We start from the raw sequence: 23,845 nt of genomic DNA on the forward strand, positions 1-23,845 counted from the left end.
GCCTTGTGCAGCACACATGGAAAAAGCAAAATGCCATTGTTTGTTTATGGACAGGAAGGTGTCCCTTCAGGTACATAAATAAACTTTTTTTAAATGCCATTTTGTCATTTTCATGTGAGCTGCATGAAGGAGCACACATGAAACTGACAGAATGGCATTTCTAGGATTGTTTATATGCAGGAAGGGTCACCTTCCTACACATAAACTATCCTCCCCTGCACGCAGACACCCTTGCACTCTGGTGCAAGGGTGCCTGCGTTGACGCTAAGTTGCTAAACTTAGCGCCATCACAGGGTTAATGCAAGGCTACACCACATTCTTGTAAATATGGTGCAGCCTTGCGTTTCAGAATTGGAGGAGAGAGGCGTTAAACCAGGAAGTCTAACTCCTCTCTCCTCCACTTCCTTGTACATATCCCCGTATATGACCTCTTCAGCTAGGTCCAGTAGCCGTATGGCTATACTGTGGCTGCTTAGTGCATAGATTTACTGAAGCTTGGCATCACCAAGGATGAGTTTAAGAAAACTTTAATACAACTCTCTCCTCCGACCGCATCACCTATACATGCCAAGAGATAAAAACATGATACACGTTTCACTATAAACCACAAACAAACCAACATTTACTAAACTTGCATTTTTTACTGTGAAAGAGAAGAACACTTCGGTAAACAGGAATGTTTGTCCTTTGAAACCGGGCTTTTCTTTATGGGCATGTGATATCGAATCCTGTTCCAGAACCTTGAAGATGATGATGTTGATTTGCCGTATTTCTCTTTCCAAGGGATGGTGGGCACAACTTTCAGAGCTCGTTTTATGATGTGAGGCAGAGATCTGGGCTCTTGAAATGGTTTGAATTTAATCAAAATCAATTTCGGTGTGTTGTCTTCCAAGGTGCACTTGACTGCTGTTTGCAGCTCAAACAGGATTGGGTCGTTGATGTATGCTGGGCTGAGGACAAATATTGCTCTCCTGCTCCTTTTAATTATTCGAGCTATATCTTCAACATAAGCTGCAAAACAGGATGGAGAATAAGAAATGAATTAGGATAATCAGTTTACAGAGAAAGGAATTTAAAAAGGGCACACTATAGATTAAACAATGTTTTACTATGACCCCGTTCAAAAATGTTATCACATTTTCTTATGCTGGCAAAAAGTTTGTTTTTGCATAGGAAGATGCATAGGAAGACACACAAGAACCTATTCGCAAAATATTGTAGCATTGCACTTGAATAATTATGACTACCCCTACACAGTTTACTAGCACTCAGAAATGGAGATTAATTGGAATAAAGAGCCTGGCCAAGATTTACTATTATCTGATGCAAAACAACACTGCATCAAAGTTTCTTTGCAGCCTTGCATCAAAGGGAGAGATTTTTTTTTCCATATCTACTAAGATATGGTGAATTATTTCTCTTCCCCAGTGCTGGCACACTTTTGGCAGCCATGCTGCAATGCTGAGACCCTCATGCCATTGTGCAAGGGTGCGGGTGTTCTCTGAAGCATAGGTTTTGGACTGGAAGGAGTCTCATCCAGTGCAAACACTATTCTTTAAGGCTTCTACACGTTCTATACATGTTGTGCAACGCAGCACACATGCAAAGTTAGAAAAACAATGTGGAATTAAAATATTTCTACTCGTTATGCCTGCCTTGAGGAGGTGTAACATTGTGGTGCAAATCCCTGTCTGCTAACATTTGCAGGTAGGGATTTGCATCAAAACTCATTGGTGGTTGCATGGGGATGCCCAAGCGCCACCCATGGAATGCCTCCTTGACACAAAGTAACGCAAAGCACTGCATAGCACAACTTTGCATTACTTTGTGATACAACACAAATCCTGATTTATGCTGTATAATAATTACCACCTTAATACGTTGTGCTGGGTTTGTGTCACAAAAGTGATGCAAACCTAGTTCAACGTGTTAGTAAATCTGGGCCTTAGTTCCTGCCTTAAATCTAAATAAGATGCTAAAAAAGTGATATTTTGTCAGCACACCAGAATGGATGAATGGAAGTGGGTAGATGCATTTATGGTGATTTATGTCATGAGGTTAAAGTTACATATGGTTTTAAAAATATGTGAAATATCAGAATCAGGGAAACATCCAGGCTTAGCCTTTTATCGGCTAGTATGCTAATTGGCAGCCTATGAATCCAAACAGCCAGCTAAACACTTACAGCATCGCTATGTTGCAAACCAGAGCAGATGCACATTAGTTGGCTAATATACGTATAAACAGAAGACGCATGCACACACTTTGTTCACATGGGCACTTCCAGGTCACAAAAGATCAACATCATATGAGGAGTCCCACAGTTTCCCATACTATCTCTTGTTGCCTTCAGTCTATACACAGAGCTTTTACCCAGTGCTCTTCTCACAGACAAGAGCATCAAGATTCACCAATACTCTGATGAGACACACTGTACTTGAAAGTCTCTTCTGCTTCACATATCCAATGCCCCAAACATTACTTGCACATTACCCAGACTTGAATGTCCAGTGCCTACCTGAAGCTCAACTGAACTAAGCAGAATTATTTGCCAGAACAACAAACAAAATGCAAGACAAACCTGTCTCAATAAAATGAGCCTTGGTGGTTTTGAACCTCAACCTCCACCGATTGCCAAATCACTTGGATTCACCTAAACACCAACCTCTCCCTCAAGGAACACATTGCCAAAAAACAAAAGACAGTTTGGCACCAGCTCTCTCTTCTAAAGACAATTAAAGCATCTTCGGAACTGGTATTCAAGCCCTTGTTCTCTTGCATCCAGGTGGTGGTAATGCCATACTCAATGGCCTCCCAGACTCCACACTGCTACTCCTTAAGTGTATCCAACATGTCACAGCACATCATCAAGATCCCCTTGCCGGCCCACCCTGTCAAGCCAGCACAACATGCACCCCCGCTTATCTTGCAGACAAGTTCACCATCTCTGTGGATTCTCGGCACACCAAAGGCCAGGAGACCATCAGACTGCAGAGAAACAAGTGTAAAAAAGAAGAAATGTGACAACAGGCCTTTTCCATCTCTGCGCCCACCTTCTGGATTAACAGCTCCATATCAATCAGGATCACCTCAATGTTAGTCCAGTTTAGGAAAGAGTTGAAGACAAACCACTTTGAAGAACACTACATCACAATGGATTAACTGCTCACAACTCTGCTTCCTCTCCAATTACTCACCAGCTTTAAGCTTCCCTTTGACAATGTACAGGGCTCCACTGCCTTTTGGATTAGTTTGCGGTATGGAAATACAACATACATACATAAACAAGATATCATATAACTCAGGTTGCAATTTAATGGCAGAGTTCTTTCCCAGTGGTTACCACAATACGGCACACAACACCAAAAAGCACATATAAGGCAACAGAGAATAAATTGTTTCTGAGCAGGATATTTGCACCATCTCTACTGTCCACTTTTGAGACAGGGAACAACTCATGCAACGTAGGCCTCATTTCACTCAGAAAGGGCTGAGGACATTTCATGTTGTTCTATTTTGGTGCAGCACAGAACCGGGAACCTGGTTTATGTGCCTGCAGACAGCACAGTTCAGAAATACAAAGAGGTAAAGCCTTTGTTACTGTTTCAACACAACATACATATCAGTAATGTTGCAAGTAATGCCTTTACTGACCAGAGACATGTTTGTTAATATTTATAATGGCTTAAGTTGAAGTGCTAAAATGGTGATTCCTAATTAGAAAGGCGTTTTTTTAAAGTATTTGATCATTAAAAGATTTTTGAATAGGCACAAATAATGGTCAGTGGACCCCAGATTACTATTGGTGCATAACAATAACTTGGTAACTCGTTTACTATTCTTTAAAAAGGTAACAAATAATTAGCTAAATTGTCTCCCAAAGGACACAAGTGGCCTCTTGGAAAACACTCAGAACTCAGAGATGCAGGGGGGAGGGGAAGCTGAGGGATGGCTATCCTACAAGGTGTCCCATGCAAGGAGCTGTGAGGCACCCCCAGTTCTTGCACCATGCTCTTGCCTCATTTTCTCATGTATGACCCATAGAATGTACTGAAAGACAACGTTGAATGATATAGCAGACCCTCTTTGAGGGTACAGGAGTTGATCATTACTACACATTTTATTGTATTTAGCACAAGAAAAATACGATTTATAGGGTACTAACTTTATATGAATCACCCTTTGAATAAAACATTAGATGGTCAAACCAGGCTTTTCCAAAAAAGAAAGGTAGCTATTGGTGTCCATCTCAGGCCCCTTCACATGTTTTTAGATATTTGTACATTTGCTGTAATAGAATCTGGTTTGGTGAGTATGGTGCCCTAAATATATATTATTCCTTACTCACAAAGGGATGCGCTACCTTTATCAACTCTGCATGGCTCTTATAGGTGCCTCAGTTTATGCTGGTGCTATAAAATGCATGCAGGGCACTGGGATTAAATATTACACCTGTTAAGTTTGCAACACATTTGTAGGGTCAACTCTTGAGTGGGTCTTCCTAACATTTATGATCACACCTAATGATCTTCTATAAGACGTCACCTGTATTTTATCCTTGAAGGCAGCCTTCATGGTGTCAAACTCTTCTCTGTTGGGATGAAGGCCTGCTTTAGCATGCAGGACATTACGTCTGTGCAACGTTGCACAAAGTATAGTAGTAAAATACCTTTATATGCATTTGTCTTTTCCATATTCATTTGTGGGCAAAGAGAACAATAATCTGTCGTCCATCTGCCCCAGTACAATGTACATATCACTTTAGTGACTAGGGAACTTAATTGGGTTGGTTGCCATTTTGAAACTATGCATCACAGATGACCACCCACTATCGACAGTAAGCTGTCAGTAATGAACATGCCCCAAAGTCCTTTTGGATTTTGAGAGGCGTCTCACAACTATAAATCTGTGTTTTAATATTAAAATATAGTAGCTTCACCCAAGCCCATACATTTTACTGCTAAGGGTCTTTTGACTTTGATCTCTGATTGTGTTTGGAACAGCCCACTCACTCATTCGTTGCACAGTCCACAGTTTTTTCTCTTCGAAAAGAGAAAACTTCTTTACAGCCTATCAAGCCAACATGGTATATTGTTAAAAGTTCTATTAATTGTGATACATATTACATATTATAAATCAGGTTCATAATAAAAAAAAAGTACCTCCCCCTGGTAGGATGTCTCTTTCCAGAAAACACAGCTTGTAACCATACTTGTCCTCCAAAATTTCAGGAAGTAATTTTACTGCAAACTCTTCCTCGGTGTAGTTTTCCCTCATTGAATTTTCAATTGAATATGAATTTGACTTTGCATAGGATACAAATGCATCAAACTCTTTATTATCTAAGAGAAAATATACAGAATATTAGGCGATTAACTAGTAAAATTGATTTTGTATCAGTATCATTTAAAATTCAAATCCAAATTGCAAGCATATATTTATCTTTTTATCTCTTTATTACTTCTTGAATTTTTCCCATATTTACATTTTTAAACAGACTAAGTAAGGGAGGTAGAGATCAAAATCTAATCAAAAATCCGGAAAGAACATATTACTCACGTTCATCTTGACAAATTTCATACAGACACTTCACACACCTGGAGCCCATGACAAATTAAGAAAATGTCGCTTTCCAAAACCCAATAGTTATCAATAACTTTGAAATGATGACCCATCATAGCAGAGACCCTCTCTCTGATATGTTAGACTTTGATTGAAATATTCTATTTTTAGCTTTTGTTTCACTTTTGGAGGCTCTCGACTAAAGTTGCATTTTTCTTCTATAATGTGCCATATGATTTCCTGTGTTATTTTACACTTCATCAAATATGTGATATTTACTGGAGTTAATGGCCCAACCAAAGCCAGGGAATGATCTGTTTCTCTCAGGGATTGGTTAAAGTCGGCGTAAAGACCAAGGGCCAGATTTATCAAAGTGTTGTGTTGCCCTTGTGCCATGCAAGGCAACACAAGGGCAACACAATACTGAAGTCAGATTTAACAAGTCATGCAAGCCACCATTGTGAGGCCCTGCAGTGCTTGTTAAACCTGGAGTAATGCACGCCAGCGCAAGTCACTGCATTGTGTTACTTGGCCCCAGGGAGGCAGTTAGTGGGTGGTGCAGAGATGTACCCACGCATCCACCTGTGAATTTTGACACATTCCCAGTTTACCATGAGAGGTAGACCTGGAAATGCAACAAAATGATACACCTTCCCAGGAGAGGCATAACAAGGAGAAATATCTTTATCTCTCCTAGGGGCATATCAACAACAACCGGCGATAATTATCTCTAAGCGCACTTAGCGCTAGGATAATTATCGCCGGCTAGCGTGAATTTTTATCGCTGAGATAGCGTGCTATTAGCAACGCTTATCTCAATAGAGTTAAAAATCCTCACGCTAACAGGCTAACGTGAGATTATCGCTGGAAACCCAGCGATAATCTCACGTTACCTTGTTGATAGGGACAGGCAAACTTAGCCATGATATCCTCCTTCCATAGGATATCATGGCTAAGTCAGAAAAATACCAGACGTAAAAAAGCAGCGTTAACCGCGGTTAGCGCTGCTTTTTTTGTCTCTAACAGGGTTAGCGACATTCTTGATAATAGGAGAAATGTCGCTTAGCGACATTTCTCCTATTATTTTACTCTGGAACGCCCCCTTTGCATCTCATTAGAGATGCAAGGGGAAGCGTAGAGTAAAAGGGTGCTAACATGCAAATTTGCATGTTAGCACCCTGTTGTTGATAGGGCGCTAGTTTTATCTCCCCTTTTTTGGCTTTTAAAGCCAAAAAAGCGAAGATAAAGCCCTTGTTGATATGCCCCTAAGTTGTTTCCTCTTAATACGTGTGCTGCTTTCTGCAGCACATGTAGAAAGAGGAAAAAGCCTCACAGGATTGTTTTTGTGCAGGGAGGTGTCCCTTCCTGCACAAAAACAATCCTGCCTGCAACACAGGCACACGTGCACCATGATACAAGGGTTACTGCGATGGTGCTAGATAGCCAAAAGTGCAATGGTGAAGAGAGAGAGCAGGAATGTGCCATATAATGTTAAATATGGCACATGTTTGCCCTCTCCCTTTCATGCAGCACAGTGCAGCAGCTGTGTTGCATGAAATATTGATAAATCTACCCCTAAATCTGGCTTAGTGGTGACCAAAGCTTATTTATAAAGATCCACATTTACAAAAGAGGTGTAAATATCTAGATGCTTATGCATGCAGCTATGCTTTGTGAAGAATTACAAATGTCTCAGCTATTCACCAAAAATATTCAGGCAATGCAAGGAACACTGTCACTAGCATAAGTTTCCTTTTCTGTTGTATGTTTGTTCTATAACATTATGTTTGTGAAATTTCTTTCTTTGCTATCTACACCCTTCCTCTGAAAATGGTGGTAGATTCTTCCACACAGTTTGCAAAACTTTGTCATGTCTAGGTAATTGATGCACAAGTTTAAAAGTGCAGATGTGTGTGTAATAGGCTTTACAAAGGTTTTAGCTTGCCCACAAATGTTTAACTCTGTGTTCCCTCAATTTCAATGGTCTCTCTGTTGATCTACACCAGGAAATACCCACTGTAGTGTTGTCCTTTTTAGGTTGAGTCTATAGCGGCAGCGCACATGCACTGCTCACTATGCGAGGCATGTAGTAATGGAGTATGGAATGGAAGCTCTGCCCAGTCCCCGCCCATCTTTTCAATTGTCTTTGTCCTTTCTAAATGCTGCCTTCCGATTGGTGTGTAGGCTGTTAGTTCCTCCTTATGACGGGCATGTCGTCATTTGTATCCTTCTATGGCTACTGACCTCTTTAGTTCGAGTGTAGCATGGTATGTGTTATTTAGATTGTGATCACAATTTTCTTCCTATGCCTTCCCACCCCTCCACCTGCCCGCACTCCTGTTGTTCATGCCTTCTCGCCCCCCTAACCCCCGCCCACCCGCACTCCCATTTGCACAGCAATAGGTCTCGCGCAGATGCGAGTCCTATTGCATTGCAAATGCTTGTTATTTTTATTGTTTGTACTATTGTGTTATTGCGTGTGAATTAGTGGCAGAAGGTATGTTGTATCATCCTTGCCTGTTTGATGCAAGTGGCGTCCTAATAGAATGTTTGAAGTGTGTTATGTCAGTTCGAGAACATGTGAGTATGCAATGATTGGTGGCTTGGATGTCACTAAGTGTTAGCCGAGGACAGTGCAACAGTGTCTCTAGACTGCTCCTACCACTAGGAAATAATATTTTCGGAAATGTGCAGTCGCCAAAATGTAATCCCACCTTCATTACCGAATCCACTGCTCATCCATGGGACCAGTTTACAAAGGTTTTGCTAGGAGAATATTTTATTTACTCTTGGCAAATTTCTTCTTCACTGATAAATTCCAGGAATAAGCTAGGAGTGTTCCTGGATTCACCAAACTTATTTCTAGAATTCAGGCTTAAGCAATCAGTACTACAAGAGTAAATCGCAGCAAAAGTCTTGTGACTTAGGGTCCCATCTCTCATTTACAAACCTGTGCATACTTTTTACCTTTCTGCATTTTTTTTCTGGAGATTCATTCACACATTTGCATGCTTTAATTGCAAGCTTTGTGGATCAGATCCAATGTTTCATCTAGGTCCGAATTTTATTGCTTATTGGGAGACGTCAGTTATGCTATTTCTAATGACTGTCAACAGTGAAACTCTTCCCTTTCGTAAGAACAATTAAAAAATGGTACTTACTATATGCTGATAAGTTTATACTGCACTGGGGTATAAAACGTTTTATCGTCACTGAGGGGAGTCACAGTTCCTAAGAAGGAGTAAGTAAGAGAGAAGGGAGTGTTTTCTTTTTTAGAAAAAAGGTAAAGGGACAGTGTGTCCTTTACTTGATGCCCTCACATACGGCAAAAGATGTTATGCTTCATCATGGGGCAGTGCTTCTCATCTGGCCGACACTGCAATGGCATACTGGTCCCCAGAGGGGTCACTTTGTCAGAGATCTTTTTTATTGATCTAGCCCTGTGGGTGTGTTTGGGTCTGAGTATAAAGTGGTGTGAAGTGAAGATGCTAAAAGATGTCTAGAGGGGAGTGAGGGTAGTACAGTTTAATAGAAAAAATCCTCCTGTCATCATTAAAAAACCAGAAGGTTGTGTGCTGCTCGAGGGTGATAATGGCCCTCAGTATCTAGACGAGTGTGAAGTCCTTTTAGGACTGGGGTAGGGTGGACATGTTTCGTGCAGTAATGTGGTTTCAGGAAAAGATCCTTTGTGCTTCTTCAGGACCGGGAGGGGAGTGAGGTGCTAGGGTGGTATGGTGGCCTACTAAAATTTAGTCGTGCCACTCATTGGACCCGTAGAATGATTCTATCTATTCAATGTGGGCGTAATGTCCCATAGGCTCGGCTGAAGGTTTTTCTGTCACAATAGTTACATCAGTCTATGCAGGATTTTTGGCGAGAGGTCAGTAGGTTATTTGTATCGATCAATCAATAAATCAAGGTTCTTATAAAGCACGTCTAATCACCCGCTGGGGTCTCAAGGCACTAGGGTGGGGTGTTCTGCAGTTTCATTCGAAGAGCCAGGTCTTATGTTCATTCCTGAATTGAGGCAGTGATGTTGCTTGCCTGAGATGTAGAGGTAGAGAGTTCCAGGTCTTCGCAGTGAGGTAGGAGAAGGATCTTCCTTAAGCTGAGGTTTTGCGGATCCTTGGGATAGTGGCTAGAGCCAGTTGGGCAGAGCTGAAATGCCTGGTGGGTGTGTAGAAGGAGAGGCAGTGGTTGAAGTATGCAGTTCTGGTGTTGTGAAGTGCTTTGTAGGCTTGCCCGAGGATCTTGAAGGCGATTATTATGTTGTGTTGAACGGGAGCCATTGAAGGTTTCTGAGGTGACCAGTGATGTGGCTGCGGAGAGGAATGCTCAGGATAAGTCTGACAGAGACATTCTGGGTGCTCAGTACTTTCTTTTGGAGATTTTGGGTGGTGCCGGCGAAGAGTGCGTAGCCGCAGTCGAGCTTGCAGCTGATGAGGACCTGGTTGAATATTCTCCTGCACTCGGTGGGGATCCACTTGAAGATCTTCTGAAGCAGGTGGAGCATATGGAAGCAGGAAGAGGATACAAGGTTGATTTGGCGGTTAATTGAGAGCGAGGAGTCGAGGATAATGCCCAAGTTGTGTGCGTGGTCAGTGGGTGTGGGGGGGATTCTGAGTAGTGCGGGTCACCAGGAGTCACCCCAGGTGGAGGGATTGGAACCCAGAATGAGGACTTTGGTTTTGTCGGAGTTAAGTTTGAGGCCGCTGTCCTTCATCCAGGCAGCTACTTTCTTCAATCCATTGTGGAATTTGCTCTTGGTAGCTGTAGGTTTATCGGTGAGGGAGAGAATCATCTGGGTTGAGCGGTGTAGGAGGCAATGTTGTGTCAGTGGTTTCTGACGATGGCTGCAAGCGGGCCATGTAGATGCTGAAGAGGGTGGGGCTCAGAGAGGAGCCCTGAGGGACTCTGTAGCTGATCTCTATAAGTTCTGAGGAGAAAGGTGGGAGCCTGACTCTCTGGGTTTCGCGGGCAAGGGTGGAGAGGATACACTCTAAGGCTTGCCACAGATGAGATTGTACAACTCTAAATGTGCTGGTACCCATACTACCATGTGATTCAGAGGGCATTTATCAAAATGTTTTCTTTCACTTTGCCTTGCATTTGGAAGACACAAATGCAGAGAAATACAATTGCCAATGACACATGTTCTACTATGCTGTATTTCCACACATCTCCTGACACAAATGGAACCTCACTTGTGTGGGTAGGCCTACTTCCTGCAACAGGACAGGGCCCTAAACACAACATGGACACATCACATTTTTTCCACTGAAAACGTACCCTTTTTTCAATGTGGATAGCTGTGGATTTTGGGCCCTGGCTCTGCAGGCACCTAGGGAAACCTAACAAACTTGCACATTTTTTAAAACTAGACACATAGGGGAATTTAGACTAGGGCAAAATGTGTGGCCCAGAAACCTTTGCAAACATCCAACTTTGACTAAAAACACCCATTTGCACACATTTCTTTGAGAAAAGCGTCAGGAATCTGTGTGGAGCCATAAATATCCTACCACCCAGCATTTCCCCAAATCTCATCATAACAATGATACTTCATCTGTGTGCGTAGGGCTGGTGCTCTTGACAAAACGGCCCCAGAACACAACGTGGGCACATCAAATTTTTCCTCAAAAACTGGCCCATTTTCGCAATGTGGCTAGATTTGGATTTTGGGCTTTAGCTCAGTTGGAACCTAGGGAAACCTAGAAAATCTGCAAATTATTTCAAACTAGACACCTGGAGGAATCCAAAATCGGGTGAAATGTGGCTCTCACCAACGTTTCTTACCCAGCAGCCCTTATAAACCTCAAACTTTGACTAAAAAACAAATTTTTCGCCCATTTCAGTGATGAAATTTCTGGAATATGCAGGGAGCTATGAATCTCCTGCCATCTATAATCCCCCCACATCTGCCAATAAAGTAGTACCACGCTTGTGTGGGTAGGCCAAGTGCCCATGACAGGAAAGGCCTTAAAACGCAACATGGACACATCACAGGTTTCCACTGAAAACTGACTCTTTTTTTTGCAATGTGGTTAGCTGTGGATTTTGGTCTCTAGCTCAGAAGGCACCTAGGGAAACCTAGCAAGCCTGTACATTTGTGAAAACTAGACACAGAGGGGAATACAGGATATGATCACTTGCATGGCGCCCATCAGGTTTTCCTACCCAAGAGCCCTTGCAAACCTCAATGTTTTACCAAAAGCACACATTTTTCACATTTCTGTGAGGGAAACATCTGAAATCAGCGGGGAGCCACACATTCTCTGCCACCCAGCATTTCCCCAAGTGTCCCAATACAATTGCTACCTATTTTGTGTGGTTAGAGCTAATACCCACAACAGGAAACATCCCAAAACACAACATGGGCACATCACATTTTCTGACTCAAAATGGACCCATTTTGTGCAATATGGCTAGCTATGGATTTTGGGCCCTAGCTCAGCCAGCACCTGGGGATACCGAGCAAATCTGTATATTTCTGAAAACTAGACACCTGGCAAAATCTAGGGTGGGGTAACATGCATGACTTTTAAAAGGTTTTCTTACCCAGAATCCCTTGCAAACCTCAAACTTTGAAACAAAAAAAACCTTTTTCCTCACATTTCTGTGTTGAAAAGTTCTGGAATCTGCAAGAGCCACACAATCCCTACACCTACCATTACTCCAAGGGGCATATTATAAAGAACGGCGTTAAAATTATCGCCACTTTAGCGGTAGGAAACTGTCGCTGAAGCGGCGATAATGGGCTTGATAATATGCCATTGAGAATTCCAATAGAAGCTCATGTTCACACCAGAACATGACACCCACCCAGGGAAACCCACACGACATGCACACATCAAACGAAAGTCAGAGGGAGTCTAGTGGAGTGACTCCTATTCACCCTGGATTGATTTGTGCCTTCCAGGGGCACTATGCCGAGTTTTTCAAGTGGGGGTAGCACTTTTATCGGGACAAGTTGGGGAACGCTAGATGCTCGCAATCTGGTAGATCCCTGTGGTTTCCGGAAGTTTAAGTCACAGAAATGCTAGAAAAATGTGTGATTTTAGTCAAAGTTTGGTGCATGCACAGCAATGTCGGCAAGAAAATGTTGTTGGGTCCACGCAAGGCACCACCCTGAACTCTCCTTGATGTCTAGTTTTCAGAAATGTCTTGATTTGGTAGGATTCACTGTGAGGCCACCAAGCCCGGGTCCAAACACTGGAGCTACTTTCATTGGTGATTTCTCCACATTGCGTTTTGGGGCCGTTTGTATCATGAACACTAGGCTCATCCACACAAGTGGGGTAACATTTCTATTCGGGAGAACTGGGGGAAGGCACGGTGGTAGGAATGTTGTGGATACCTGAGGTTTCTGGAAGCTTACTTTACAGAAAATGTGCAATATTAGTCAAAGTTTGAGATCTGCACCTCATTGTGTGTAAGAAAAATGTCATGGGATCCACACAACACACATCATCTTGAATTTACCCAGGTGTTTAGTTTTCAAAAATGCCTTTCTTAGGTAGATTTCCCCAGTTTGCAGCTGACCCAAGCCAACAAAGTGCTGCCATTCAGCACAGAAGTAGGACGATTTTGAGACTTAGCCCGAGTCTGTAACCCATATGTTAAAAAAACAACAATTCAAATTCAAAATTTCTCTTCTTGCAAAATGATGGGGATGCTTTAGTCTCTAGGGGCAAAATACGTTATTGCCCATTCTGGGTAGGAGTATTGGCTTAATACAATAGTGTCACCCTAGGTTTTTGTTTGCTTTGGTGCCATGTTGAAATCCCTGGTTTCTGGTGGCCTTTCTGTCCTCATGGAGCAGATTTTGTGTAGACACCCTCAATCTACTCTAGGGAGGCAGAAAGTCTAATGCACCTGTTTTGGGGTGGGACAAAAGGCAGCTGCTATACAGCACATGAGTATGTGAGCTCACATTTTGCCTTCTTTGAGGATTGGTGAGGAAGACTGTTGTCAGACTTAGGGCCTGATTTAAAATTAGGTGGGCGGGCCACCATTCTGCCATGGGACGGAGTAAATGACTCTGTCCCCATGGTTGACAGGCCACCCACTTAATTCATAAATCACCGTTAAGCAGCCGGTCATATAAAAAAGGCATTGGCAGGAAATGCTGTGACAGCAGTTCCTATCAGTGCATTCTACTGTTTGGTGCAGGAATTGGTCGGATGGACCAGGCCCTGCAGCAAACAGGATTTTTCTTTCTTTTAAAAAAAATCCGAAACTGTATTTTCTTCTTGAAAAGAAAATAATAATATAACCCTTTCCTTGGTGTGGGAGGTTTCCTCCATTGCAAGGGAAGCATTAGAATGGTTTTACTGTTTCTGATTGCCAGGAACAGTAAAACATGACTACAGATATGTAGCCATTTCTCGGATGGCCTTTACTCCCCAGGGCCTTTGGAGAAGTTTTGCCTCAGCATGGTGGAAACAGAGTAGTCTTCACCGTAGTCAAACTTAAGGTTCAAAGCAATTAAATTTGGCAGGCAGACCACTATATTGGCGGGGAGGGAACTCTGTCAACATTACAATGAAGTACCCTTTCCGCCAATATACAAATCAGGCCCTTAGCTTGGAGCCTGTGCACAGGCAGCACTGTGGTAGATGGAGCCCAGACTAAATTTAAACTATTTTATATTTTAATTGGAGGTCAAAACGGACTGCACCATCTAATTTTTGATAGTGTAACATGGATAATGATTTTCACTTTTTATTATATATGTCAATTATGTTTTCTTGTAATTCCCAACTGCAATGTGATAAAATGGTCAGAGTTTCTGCCATGTTTATAAATTGTTAGGTCCCATCACAACTAGGATTACAGTACGTAGATAATTGAGAGTTAAAGACTATGACTCGTTATTCTATCTGCTTCTTTTCAGCTTGTATTGTGTTTACTGGTATCATGTATCTTTCTGCCATATACAGCACTCTGATACCCTTGGAGCATGTTTGCACTTTAGGAAACACTTTTAAACAATTTTAAATAAAAAATAAATGTAAAGTTTATTTTAACATATTTGGATTCCTTTACATAATTAGTAATTCGGCATAATTCCTTGAGTCAACCTGAACCAGATTTATGCTTCGAGCTGCCTGGCTCAGAGAATTATTTGCTATTTTGCCACAGCTGGTAGATCAACAACTACAGAACACAAAAGGGGAATTAGGCTTCTCCTGCTAGAGGCAGGAGGCATGGTATGAATCTTTATAGCGATTAGCAGCACCTCCCTGAAAATTGGCTTTGAGTTTGTTCCCACTTGGGAGAAAGGGAGAAAAGTCAGATCTCTCACTCCATTCACCATGGGTCTCTTTGAAATTTGAGATGAAATAAACCAGTCCAGAGTGGGTGGAGCCTGTCTCAGAGAGCGACATGTGTCTGAATTTTGGAGGGAGTTGCCATTTTAAAACTTTACCAGAAGTCAACATAGAGAGAAGCAGTTTGCTTGGCCCTGTGAGTAACATAAGGTGTGGAAGGATGACATGGCAGCACCAGTTCAATTCAGTTAATCTTTATTTCGATGGTTAAAAATCATCATAAAAAAACATTTGGTATACAATTCATATAATTTACATTTCTGAACTCCATTCGAATAAAAGCAACACCAGACCAGATTGATACAATTCGTACAAAGGGGTAAAAATATTATATACATCATTGCTTAATCTCTTGTGTTCCTTAACCTTACTGCTACTTTCAAAAAGCTTATCACTGAACATAAAGTGCGCATATCATTTGCTCTTTGAAGAAACAGTAATGCGGATTTGGCATGACGGAATTTTCCCTCTCTTAAAATATCAACCAAGAACGTGCGCCGAGGGATACGATAAAAAGGACACAATAATACAAAATGAAGGGTGTCCTGGGGAGACATACTGTCGAAGCCGCAGGCACTCTTCTGCTCAATAGTTACAGTAAAACCAGATGGATAAGATAAAATGTTGGGTAACAAATTGAGCCTAAAACGACACATTAAAAACCTGTGCTGTTGATTATACATCAGAAATAAATATGGTTCCATCCCCTCCCCATTTTTGAGCAAACAATGAGCCGCTACTGAGCGCTTTAGTAATGCGGGGGCTGCTCTGTCAGTTTCCAGTTTTTCCAACAGAAGTTTTTTAATTTGTGGATTCCGGGTCGTAGACATTGTACACGGATTGCTAAAGAGAATATGCTGGTCTATAGACTCTAGTGTTGTTTTGACATATTTCAGCCAGGGGATTTGCATCCCCTTATCCCTTTGCAAACAATCTGTGACAATTTCCCTACTCAGTTCCGCCTCAGGGTTGGCCCAAATTCTGAGCCATGCAATAACCGGCCTAATCTTCACCTGGTCTGTAATGTGTGGGATCCCAAGTTCTGAATGTGCAATTTCCGCGGGTGTAGACTGTGGGATCTTTAGGATTCTACTGAGAAATATATCTTCTTCTTGCTGTAAATGTTTAGCATCCCTAAAGCCCCACACCTCAGCTCCATACAATGCCTTTGTGGTGCTTATTGAGCTATATAGGCTCATTACTTGTTCCGGGGACCAACGTCCCAACCTGCGAGCAAAATTTAAAATTGCACCATTTGAGGAGACCAGTTTAGTACAACGTTCCTCAATCAATGAGTTAAACTGGATCTTACCATCAAATAGAAGGCCTAAATAGGGAAAAGTACTAACAGTGCCCATATTGTGGGTCCCTATTCTGAATACACATTTCTTAGTAGGCCTTTTGCCTGCAATCATCGAAAATGATTTGCTCAAGTTCACTGACAGATCTAAATTGTCCATGAACTTTACAAATCCATCGATGAGCGATTGTAGACTTCGTGGAGTTCGTGCGAGCAGGACCGCGTCATATGCGTACAACAGTACCGGAATTTGACGCTTCCCTACTTTGGGACAATCTACAGACTGGGCAATAAGGCTTGTCTCTAGATCATTGATATACAATGAGAACAAAAAGGGAGCGAGAATACACCCTTGCCTTATTCCGCTAGTACACAGAAATGGGTCAGTTCGCCCCCCCTCCGCACTAAAGCGGACCCTGGCAGTAGTATTCCAATGTAACTCTCTCAAAATATTTATGAGGCCCGGGTCTATTCCCAAATTGTTCATCATTATCCACAGTTTTTTCCTGTTTACGTTATCAAAGGCCGCAGCCAGATCCATAAATCCCATATAAATGGAGCCGCTGCTAGCTTTAGTGTATTTATCAATCAATAAATATAGATTTAAACATTGATCGCTAGTCGATTGTCCCGCTCTAAACCCATACTGTGTATCGGTTATTATAGAATGCTCCTCTGACCAAGTCATAAGACGGTTTAAAACCACCCGCCCAAGTATTTTGGCTGAGACATCAATCAGCGATATCGGTCTATAGCATTGGGGGTTGTCCCTATTCCCTTTCTTAAAGATAGGGACAATTAGTGCAGCAGACCAAGATCGCGGGAGTCCTGATCTAATTGCCGCATTTAACACCCTCGTCAAAATTGGCGCCCACAGGTCGATGTTACTTCGATATAGATCTGGGGGTGTACCGTCGAGCCCTGGAGCTTTATTCGGAGTCAACCCTTGGATTGCCTTAATGACCTCAGTTAGTGTGAGATCTATTTCCAGACTCCATGCCCCATCCCAGCCCCCTTCTTGTTTTATGTCTTTAGAGTGGTTATAAAGACCCTCAAAATGAGTCACCCATTGTTGGGGGAGGATATTTGTGCTAATGACCGGGGCGCTACTATCCTGGAAACAGGGCCTCTTAATAATCCTCCAGAATTCCGTGAAGTCCCTATTTTCTCCTGCCTCTCTTAAGTCAGCCCAGACTTCTGCTTGTAGGGTAGCCTTTGTGTCTTTTATCTTGATTTTATAGATTTGTCTGCACTTGGCCACTTCAGCTTTATCCCTAGGGTCAGCTTTGAGGCTTGTTTTTAGGTTTCTTAATGCTCGGGAACAGTTAGTATCAAACCATCTTGGCTGTGTATATATCTTACTAGGACCTTTTGCTTCTAGTAATTTATCAGCCAGTGTTGTCAATTCCCCGAAAGACACAACTAGATCGACTCCCTCTATCTTAGGGTCTAGGCAGTCTTCAACATATTTTTAGCCTTTTACAAGCAGTGTTGTATAAAATTCCCGAGAGTTAATTTTTGCCCACCTTAAGCGCCTTCCCCGGTCTGTCGGCCTTAAGCTAATGTCCAATTGTTTATTTATTTCCGAGTGACCGTTATAAAGTAATTCTAAAACCAAGGGATTGTGGTCACTAAAAGTGCTCCATTTGGTACTGACCTCTATAATCCGATGTTTTGCAAAGGGGGATATCAACATAAAATCTGTAATAGTGGAGCATCCTCTGCCTTTGAAAGTTGGCACCAAGGTGCCCTCTGGGCCTGGAACTATTAAATCAATAGTATGCGCTAACGTATGTGTGCCAATTAATTTGGTTAATATTGACCCCCTCAGTGCTATGCTCAAAGTGTAGCCCCTTCGTGACCGGGCAAGCAGCCCAGTCTGCAGTTACCGGTAGTAGGTTTGGGCAGAGGTGACAATTTAAATCCCCCATTAATAACACAATTGGTTCACCCCCCCCTTCCTTTGATCAGCTTCTTGGGTCAGTCTGACATCTAATTCCTGCAGGACAGCATTCCTACCATTTGAAGAACCTGAGTTATAAATGTTAAATAACTGTACCCTCAGCCCTTGCCCTTGAAATGTTGCTGCTTGAAGAGTATGTGATGTCCAGGGTGGTAAAATCCAACTTCCCTTTAGATTAATGTCCACATACAATGCTAGCCCTCCCCGTGCCCTTCCTATACTACTCTCTTGGGCTGGGACAAAAAAACACTTATAGCCCTCAAGATGATAGAGGTCGGACTTAACCGCCCAGGTCTCCTGAAAAGCTAATATGTGAAAACCACATAACTGGTTTCTCCAATCTATATTATCAAACTTTCCGGCTAGGCCTGCTATATTCCATGATATTATATTGATCCTTCCCCCTTTCACCCTCGTAGCATTAAAACCCTGGTCGTTTAGCTTGACTACATCCCTCCTTACTGGGGTAAGCTCCTGTTTCTCCCGATCTTGGTTTAGCGGGGTTACTACCAACCCCTTCAGCTGGTAACTTCCTCGGGATACTAGTTCACTGTTATCAGTGAGCATCCTTCTTCCTGTCCCCTCCTGATGTGTCTCTAGTTGGGGTAGTCAATCATTCTCATCCAGGGACTGTAGGGGACTAAATCTATTTGTCCACTGTGGACCACCCTGATTTAATATTGATGGGCCGCTGAATTCATATTTTCTTGCCTGAAACCCATCCGGTCCTCTATCCCTTCTTACTTGTGTATGATTTAAAGGATAAGTAACACAGGTTCTGGGATAGAAGTACCCTAGTGACATGGATCGTATAGTACTGGTCGCATTCCTGTTATGGTTGCCCAGTATATACTCCACTAGGTTCGGATTCCTAAAATTTGCAATATTGCAGTCCCCTTCAATATCTTTCCTTCTACTGCCAATCCAAGTTACTCTCCTAACAAGTAGGATTTCTCCAGATTCCTGTCCTTGCAATGGCCTATGTGTGTTCAACCAGTTAATGATCTTATTTTTAAGTTCCATGTAAGACTCCTTCTGACCCATCCTTAATTCAGGTACCCCGGCGAAGACAACAACATAGGGACTCGCTTCAGGAGGTAAATTTACCCGTGGAGGGAGGGAGTGGATTCTATCCCTACACTCCTGTCCTACCTGGTAATTATCTTTCTGACTGTAAGTAATAAGGTCCCCAGTCTGAGCCAGGGTTAGGTTGGGCTGCAACTGGGGTCTATGGGTGTCATAGTTTCCACCTTTTTGAACACTTCTTTCCTCAGGTTGGGCTGGGGCTTTGGGCAATACATGGACTTGTGCAATAGTGCATTGCTCATTGCTTACACAATTATTATTGGATGTAATTTGTCGTATTACGGGGGTCACTGCTGGTGTAGTATTTCCCGTGAGGTTGGAATTTGTGGTCTCCTTCATCTTTGCCTGTTTTTGCAGTTCATTGGCAATTTTATCTAACTTGTTAATTACTGATTTTATTTGGGTAGCAATGAAAGCCTCAAGATGTTTTTGGAGGGCAGCAATTACAGGGTTCAACCACTCCGGAGGAATTAAGAGACATAGGGGTTCTATTTCCACAACCTCATCATCTATAGTATGTATCTTACCTCCCCCACGAGTTGGTTTCGGTTTTCTGGTATATATATTCTTAGTGCCCCGTCTTTTAATTCTATTTCCGTTTCTGGGTGATCTATTTTCAACCCTATCAGGGAATAGCCCAGTGACTGTTACCGATTGGTCGCAGGGGACAGCTTCAGGTGAAATGTCAAAACTGCCATTGTGTGAGGTTTCACAATGGTTTAAATCAATGGTTTGTGTAGGTATATGAGGAATATTTGTGGGTGTCATTGATAAGTGCCTCTGTGTGCGCTCAATCTCCCCATTAACAGCCCCAATAACCTTCCTCAGCATTAAATCTATTGCAGTTGGTGGCGCTGTATGTCCTAGCGGGGTGTTAGGGACCAGGCCCATATTAGTGGGAATAAGTGGTGTACATGGTTTCCCCTTAGTGGAGCGCGTTTTAGGTTTGGTAGCCATGATACTGTAGTCTGCACTATTCCCTGCCTCCCAGTTAGCTCACAGCGAAATTATTGGGTAGTACTGAACAACCCTTCTTTTATTAGCAATTTACTTTACTGCACTTTAAATCCCTTAGATAAGGAGTCCATAGTCCATTGTACTCATATATTATGCAATGTCCACTGGCCTGAATAAATTATGGCTTAATGTTGACCCAGGTACTTTAGTGTGTCTTTAACATTAAGCCATAATTATTCAGGCCAGTGGACATTGCATGACAGCACCAAATTAGGTGGTGACCCACCATTTGCAGGAAACTCCCTCCCTTATTAAGTTCCTGTGCAGTCTGAGAGAGCTGAGAAGGAGTCTGCAAAGGACACATCTGAATCGGTGCAGCACTGCCAGGAGTCGATGACCCCTGTCAACTATTCTGGACTTCTGTGGACATTCTCCTGAGGTGGTGCTTTAGCTCCCTAACTCCCTCTGAGGACCAGTAGATGGTAGACTGCTGGGGTCTACGAAGAAGGGATCCACTGGACTTCTGTGGACTGGTCCATTTGTGGGTACCCTAGGTGTGGGCACTGCAGGCTCTTGCTAGACACCCAGTAACCCAGCAAATAAGTGAAGAACCAAATTGCCATGGAATTTAAGGAAAGAGTTACCATGAATAACCTTGGGAGGGGCAACCTAGTGTCAAGAAAGACCAAGGTCAGGAGACCAACAGGGCTGGACAGAAGGGAAAATTCCAGCTCTTACTGCTGAGCTGCTTCTATGGGAGAGGAAACAGAAGTGCTGGAGGCTGTGAAAGGCGTTAGGAATTTCTCAATGGAAATTATGGGGTCTGAAGCCCCTGAAGCATACTGTGATGGTTCAAGATAGCCAACACAAGTGCAAAATGCCCCAAACCCCATTGCAATTGGCTCACAATATTATGCATGGCTTTATAACCATTGTCAGGGGTGCCCGGAAGGCAAGGTCATACTCACAGCCCCAAGAACATCCCAAGCAGCACCAGTTGTCCTTCTTTGGATGCCCATTTGTTGTTGTTTCCCCTGGGGGACAGGGCAATAAACCCACACTATTTAAAACATAATATTAATCCATTGTAGAAGTGTAGGGACTATTTGTGACTGTGTGATGGTCCCCACAATCTGTAGGAAGCAAAGAGAGTTGTTGTCTTCTTCACGGGAAACACACAGGGCTGCTCTATGTGGTCCTGTGTGGAGGGGGACCCCTCAACCTAGATGCACCCCTGGCACCCACCACCTTGAGCCAGAATATAAGGATCCAAGTGGACGGGCGGAGACAGAGAAACACTTACCTCCACTGCCTAGCACTGAAAACCAATGAAAGATGGTCAAAAGGAACCAACCTGACTTTGTTCCCATGGGACACACTGCAAACCAAAGAGGAGTTTTCAAGTACCAACGGATGAATCACAGGCACCAGGGAGTTATTGTAACCCATGGGTCTCAGATATAAATATACCACATTTGCATCAAAGTAAAGAGAAGAAAGCAGACTTGGGCAAAGGAGCGCCCCATAAGTCTATATGGGTTGAAAACTAGTATATTTCTGTAGTTGTCCCCACACAGTAATCACCCATCTTGGATATCAATCGTTTGGATGGCCATCTTGAGCATCAGGAGACCACCCCAGAAGCTCCCGTGCACAGAGAGATAGGGCTCCTCATAAGTCTCCCAGGAGGGATAAACTACAACCCTGCAAGATGTTGGGCTGCTTTTCGTTCCACTTCTGGGGCTGAGCTTTTGAGAATGCCTTGTGGGTATTTGAATTTGTTTGTTGTGAGTCGAGTTGTTATGCAATCAGGCATGGAATTTAGAAATGTTCCTTCTGTGATCTTTCCAATGCCATAGTTAGTTGGATTTGCTTGTTTTTAATGAATGGTAAATTCTATTCCTGCATAGTAAAATTGTAGGATTCTGTTGTTTATTGATTGCATATGTACTGCCAAAGGCTTTAGGATTGATTATAGCATTGTGAACACCCTGACAGACCCCATCGGTCTGACCTTTTAGTAGTTCTCACATATGGCCCTGTTGTTCTTTCAGGGGATAGGGGCTGCTGATGCACGAATGGTTATAGGTACTTCAAAACTAACTGGTCTCATTTAGATTTAGCCAGTTAGTCATCCCCTGGTTAGTTTGCAAAGTGCATTTAGGATGGGTTCTAGTTGTTATTGTTACCTTCAATTTTTTAAATATTTGTAATTTTGTGCATAGTATATAGTTTCACATATGCTAAATTACTAGCACTCACTGGACAATGGTTTGTTAAGTATGTTGTGCACTGCTGAGTTCTGTTACTTAATAAACATATCTAGGGTCCATGGTATTGAGCTCCAAGGCCAAGAGATGAAAGACCCCAGCTAACACAGCTGGGGTCCATTAGGCTCCGAATAACCTCAGATCTCCCATACTATATGTCACACATGGCCCACAGAATTATGGCAGGAGGGAAAGAGGAGAACATACCATTATCAAAAAGAATATCATTACAGGCAGCACCCTCAGAGTAGAGTACAAAGGTAAAGTTGAGAGTTGCAGAATCAATAAGTTGTGGTGCAAAATGGGCCACCCTGCCGAACGGCTACAAGATCACCAGCAGGGACTGCAGCAATGGAGTAGGGGGAGGAATCGCCATCATCCACAGGAAGATTCTCAGAGTCTCAACCAACACTGACGACATCTTCAGTGCTGCCAAACACCTACACTTTCAGATCTACACCGATCCCAACACCCCCCTCAGAGGAACCCTCTTCTACAGACCCCCCTGACCCCGACCACAGTTCAGCGACTCCATTGCCGACTTCGTCAGTACACACGCCCTCGCCTCCACAGACTACATCCTTCTCAGGGACCTGAACTTCCACCTCGAGAATAACAACAACTGCAACTCCACCACCCTGATGAACAACCTCGCCAACCTCAGACTCAGACAACTCGTCACAACACCCACCCACTCCGCCAGTCACATGCTTGACCCCATCTTCACCGCAAGCTCCCACATCTCCTTCAACCACACCACCGAACTCTACTGGACTGACCATCACTGCATTCACTTCACCTTCCAGAAATCTACCACACACCACTGCACCCAACAGATCCCCTGCCGCTGCTGGACCAAAGTCACCGAAGACCAGCTAACCACCACCTTCGCCCGGAGTCCACCCGCCGACCTCACTGACCCCGACACCGCCGCCCGCAACCTCAGACAATGGATCGACAACTGCGCCAACACCCTCGCCCCGTTCAAGAAACCCTCCAACAGACATACCAGCAAGTATGCCAGCTGGTTCACTGAAGACCTCCAGGCCTCCAAGCAAACCTACCGAAAGCTAGAAAAGAAATGGCACTGGGAATAGACACCAGACAGCTACGCAGTCCACAAGTACGCCACCCGCAGGCACCACCAACTAATCAGATCCACCAAAAGGGCCTCCTTCAGGGACCGCTTAGACAACAACGCACACAACAGCAAAGAGCTCTTCAACATCGTGAAGGAACTCTCCAACCCCAGCTCCAAAACCAATGACGTCCCACCCTCGCAAGACCTGTGCGACTCCCTTACCACCTTTTTCCATCGCAAGATCGCAGACATCCACGACAGCTTCAACGTCACGGCTGCCCAGACAACCACCGA

At 43.2% G+C, this 23,845-nt stretch overlaps 1 protein-coding gene across 1 annotated transcript in view; it reads right to left on the bottom strand.

The window, feature by feature from the left end:
* Positions 1-621: 621 nt before the first annotated feature.
* The window catches only part of LOC146805376 (interleukin-18 receptor accessory protein-like), a 253,044-nt gene continuing 229,820 nt past the window's right edge, over positions 622-23,845 (bottom strand). Inside the window, exons 10-11 of the mRNA XM_085622596.1 lie at positions 5,163-5,342; positions 622-1,011 (exon numbers count right to left, since the gene is read on the bottom strand). Of these exons, the coding sequence (XP_085478722.1) occupies positions 641-1,011; positions 5,163-5,342 (551 nt within the window). The 3' untranslated portion in view covers positions 622-640. The remainder of the gene's footprint in view (positions 1,012-5,162; positions 5,343-23,845) is intronic.

The sequence above is a fragment of the Triturus cristatus genome, chromosome 8 (assembly GCF_964204655.1).
Source record: "Triturus cristatus chromosome 8, aTriCri1.1, whole genome shotgun sequence".
In the NCBI taxonomy this organism is placed as follows: Eukaryota; Metazoa; Chordata; class Amphibia; order Caudata; family Salamandridae; genus Triturus; species Triturus cristatus.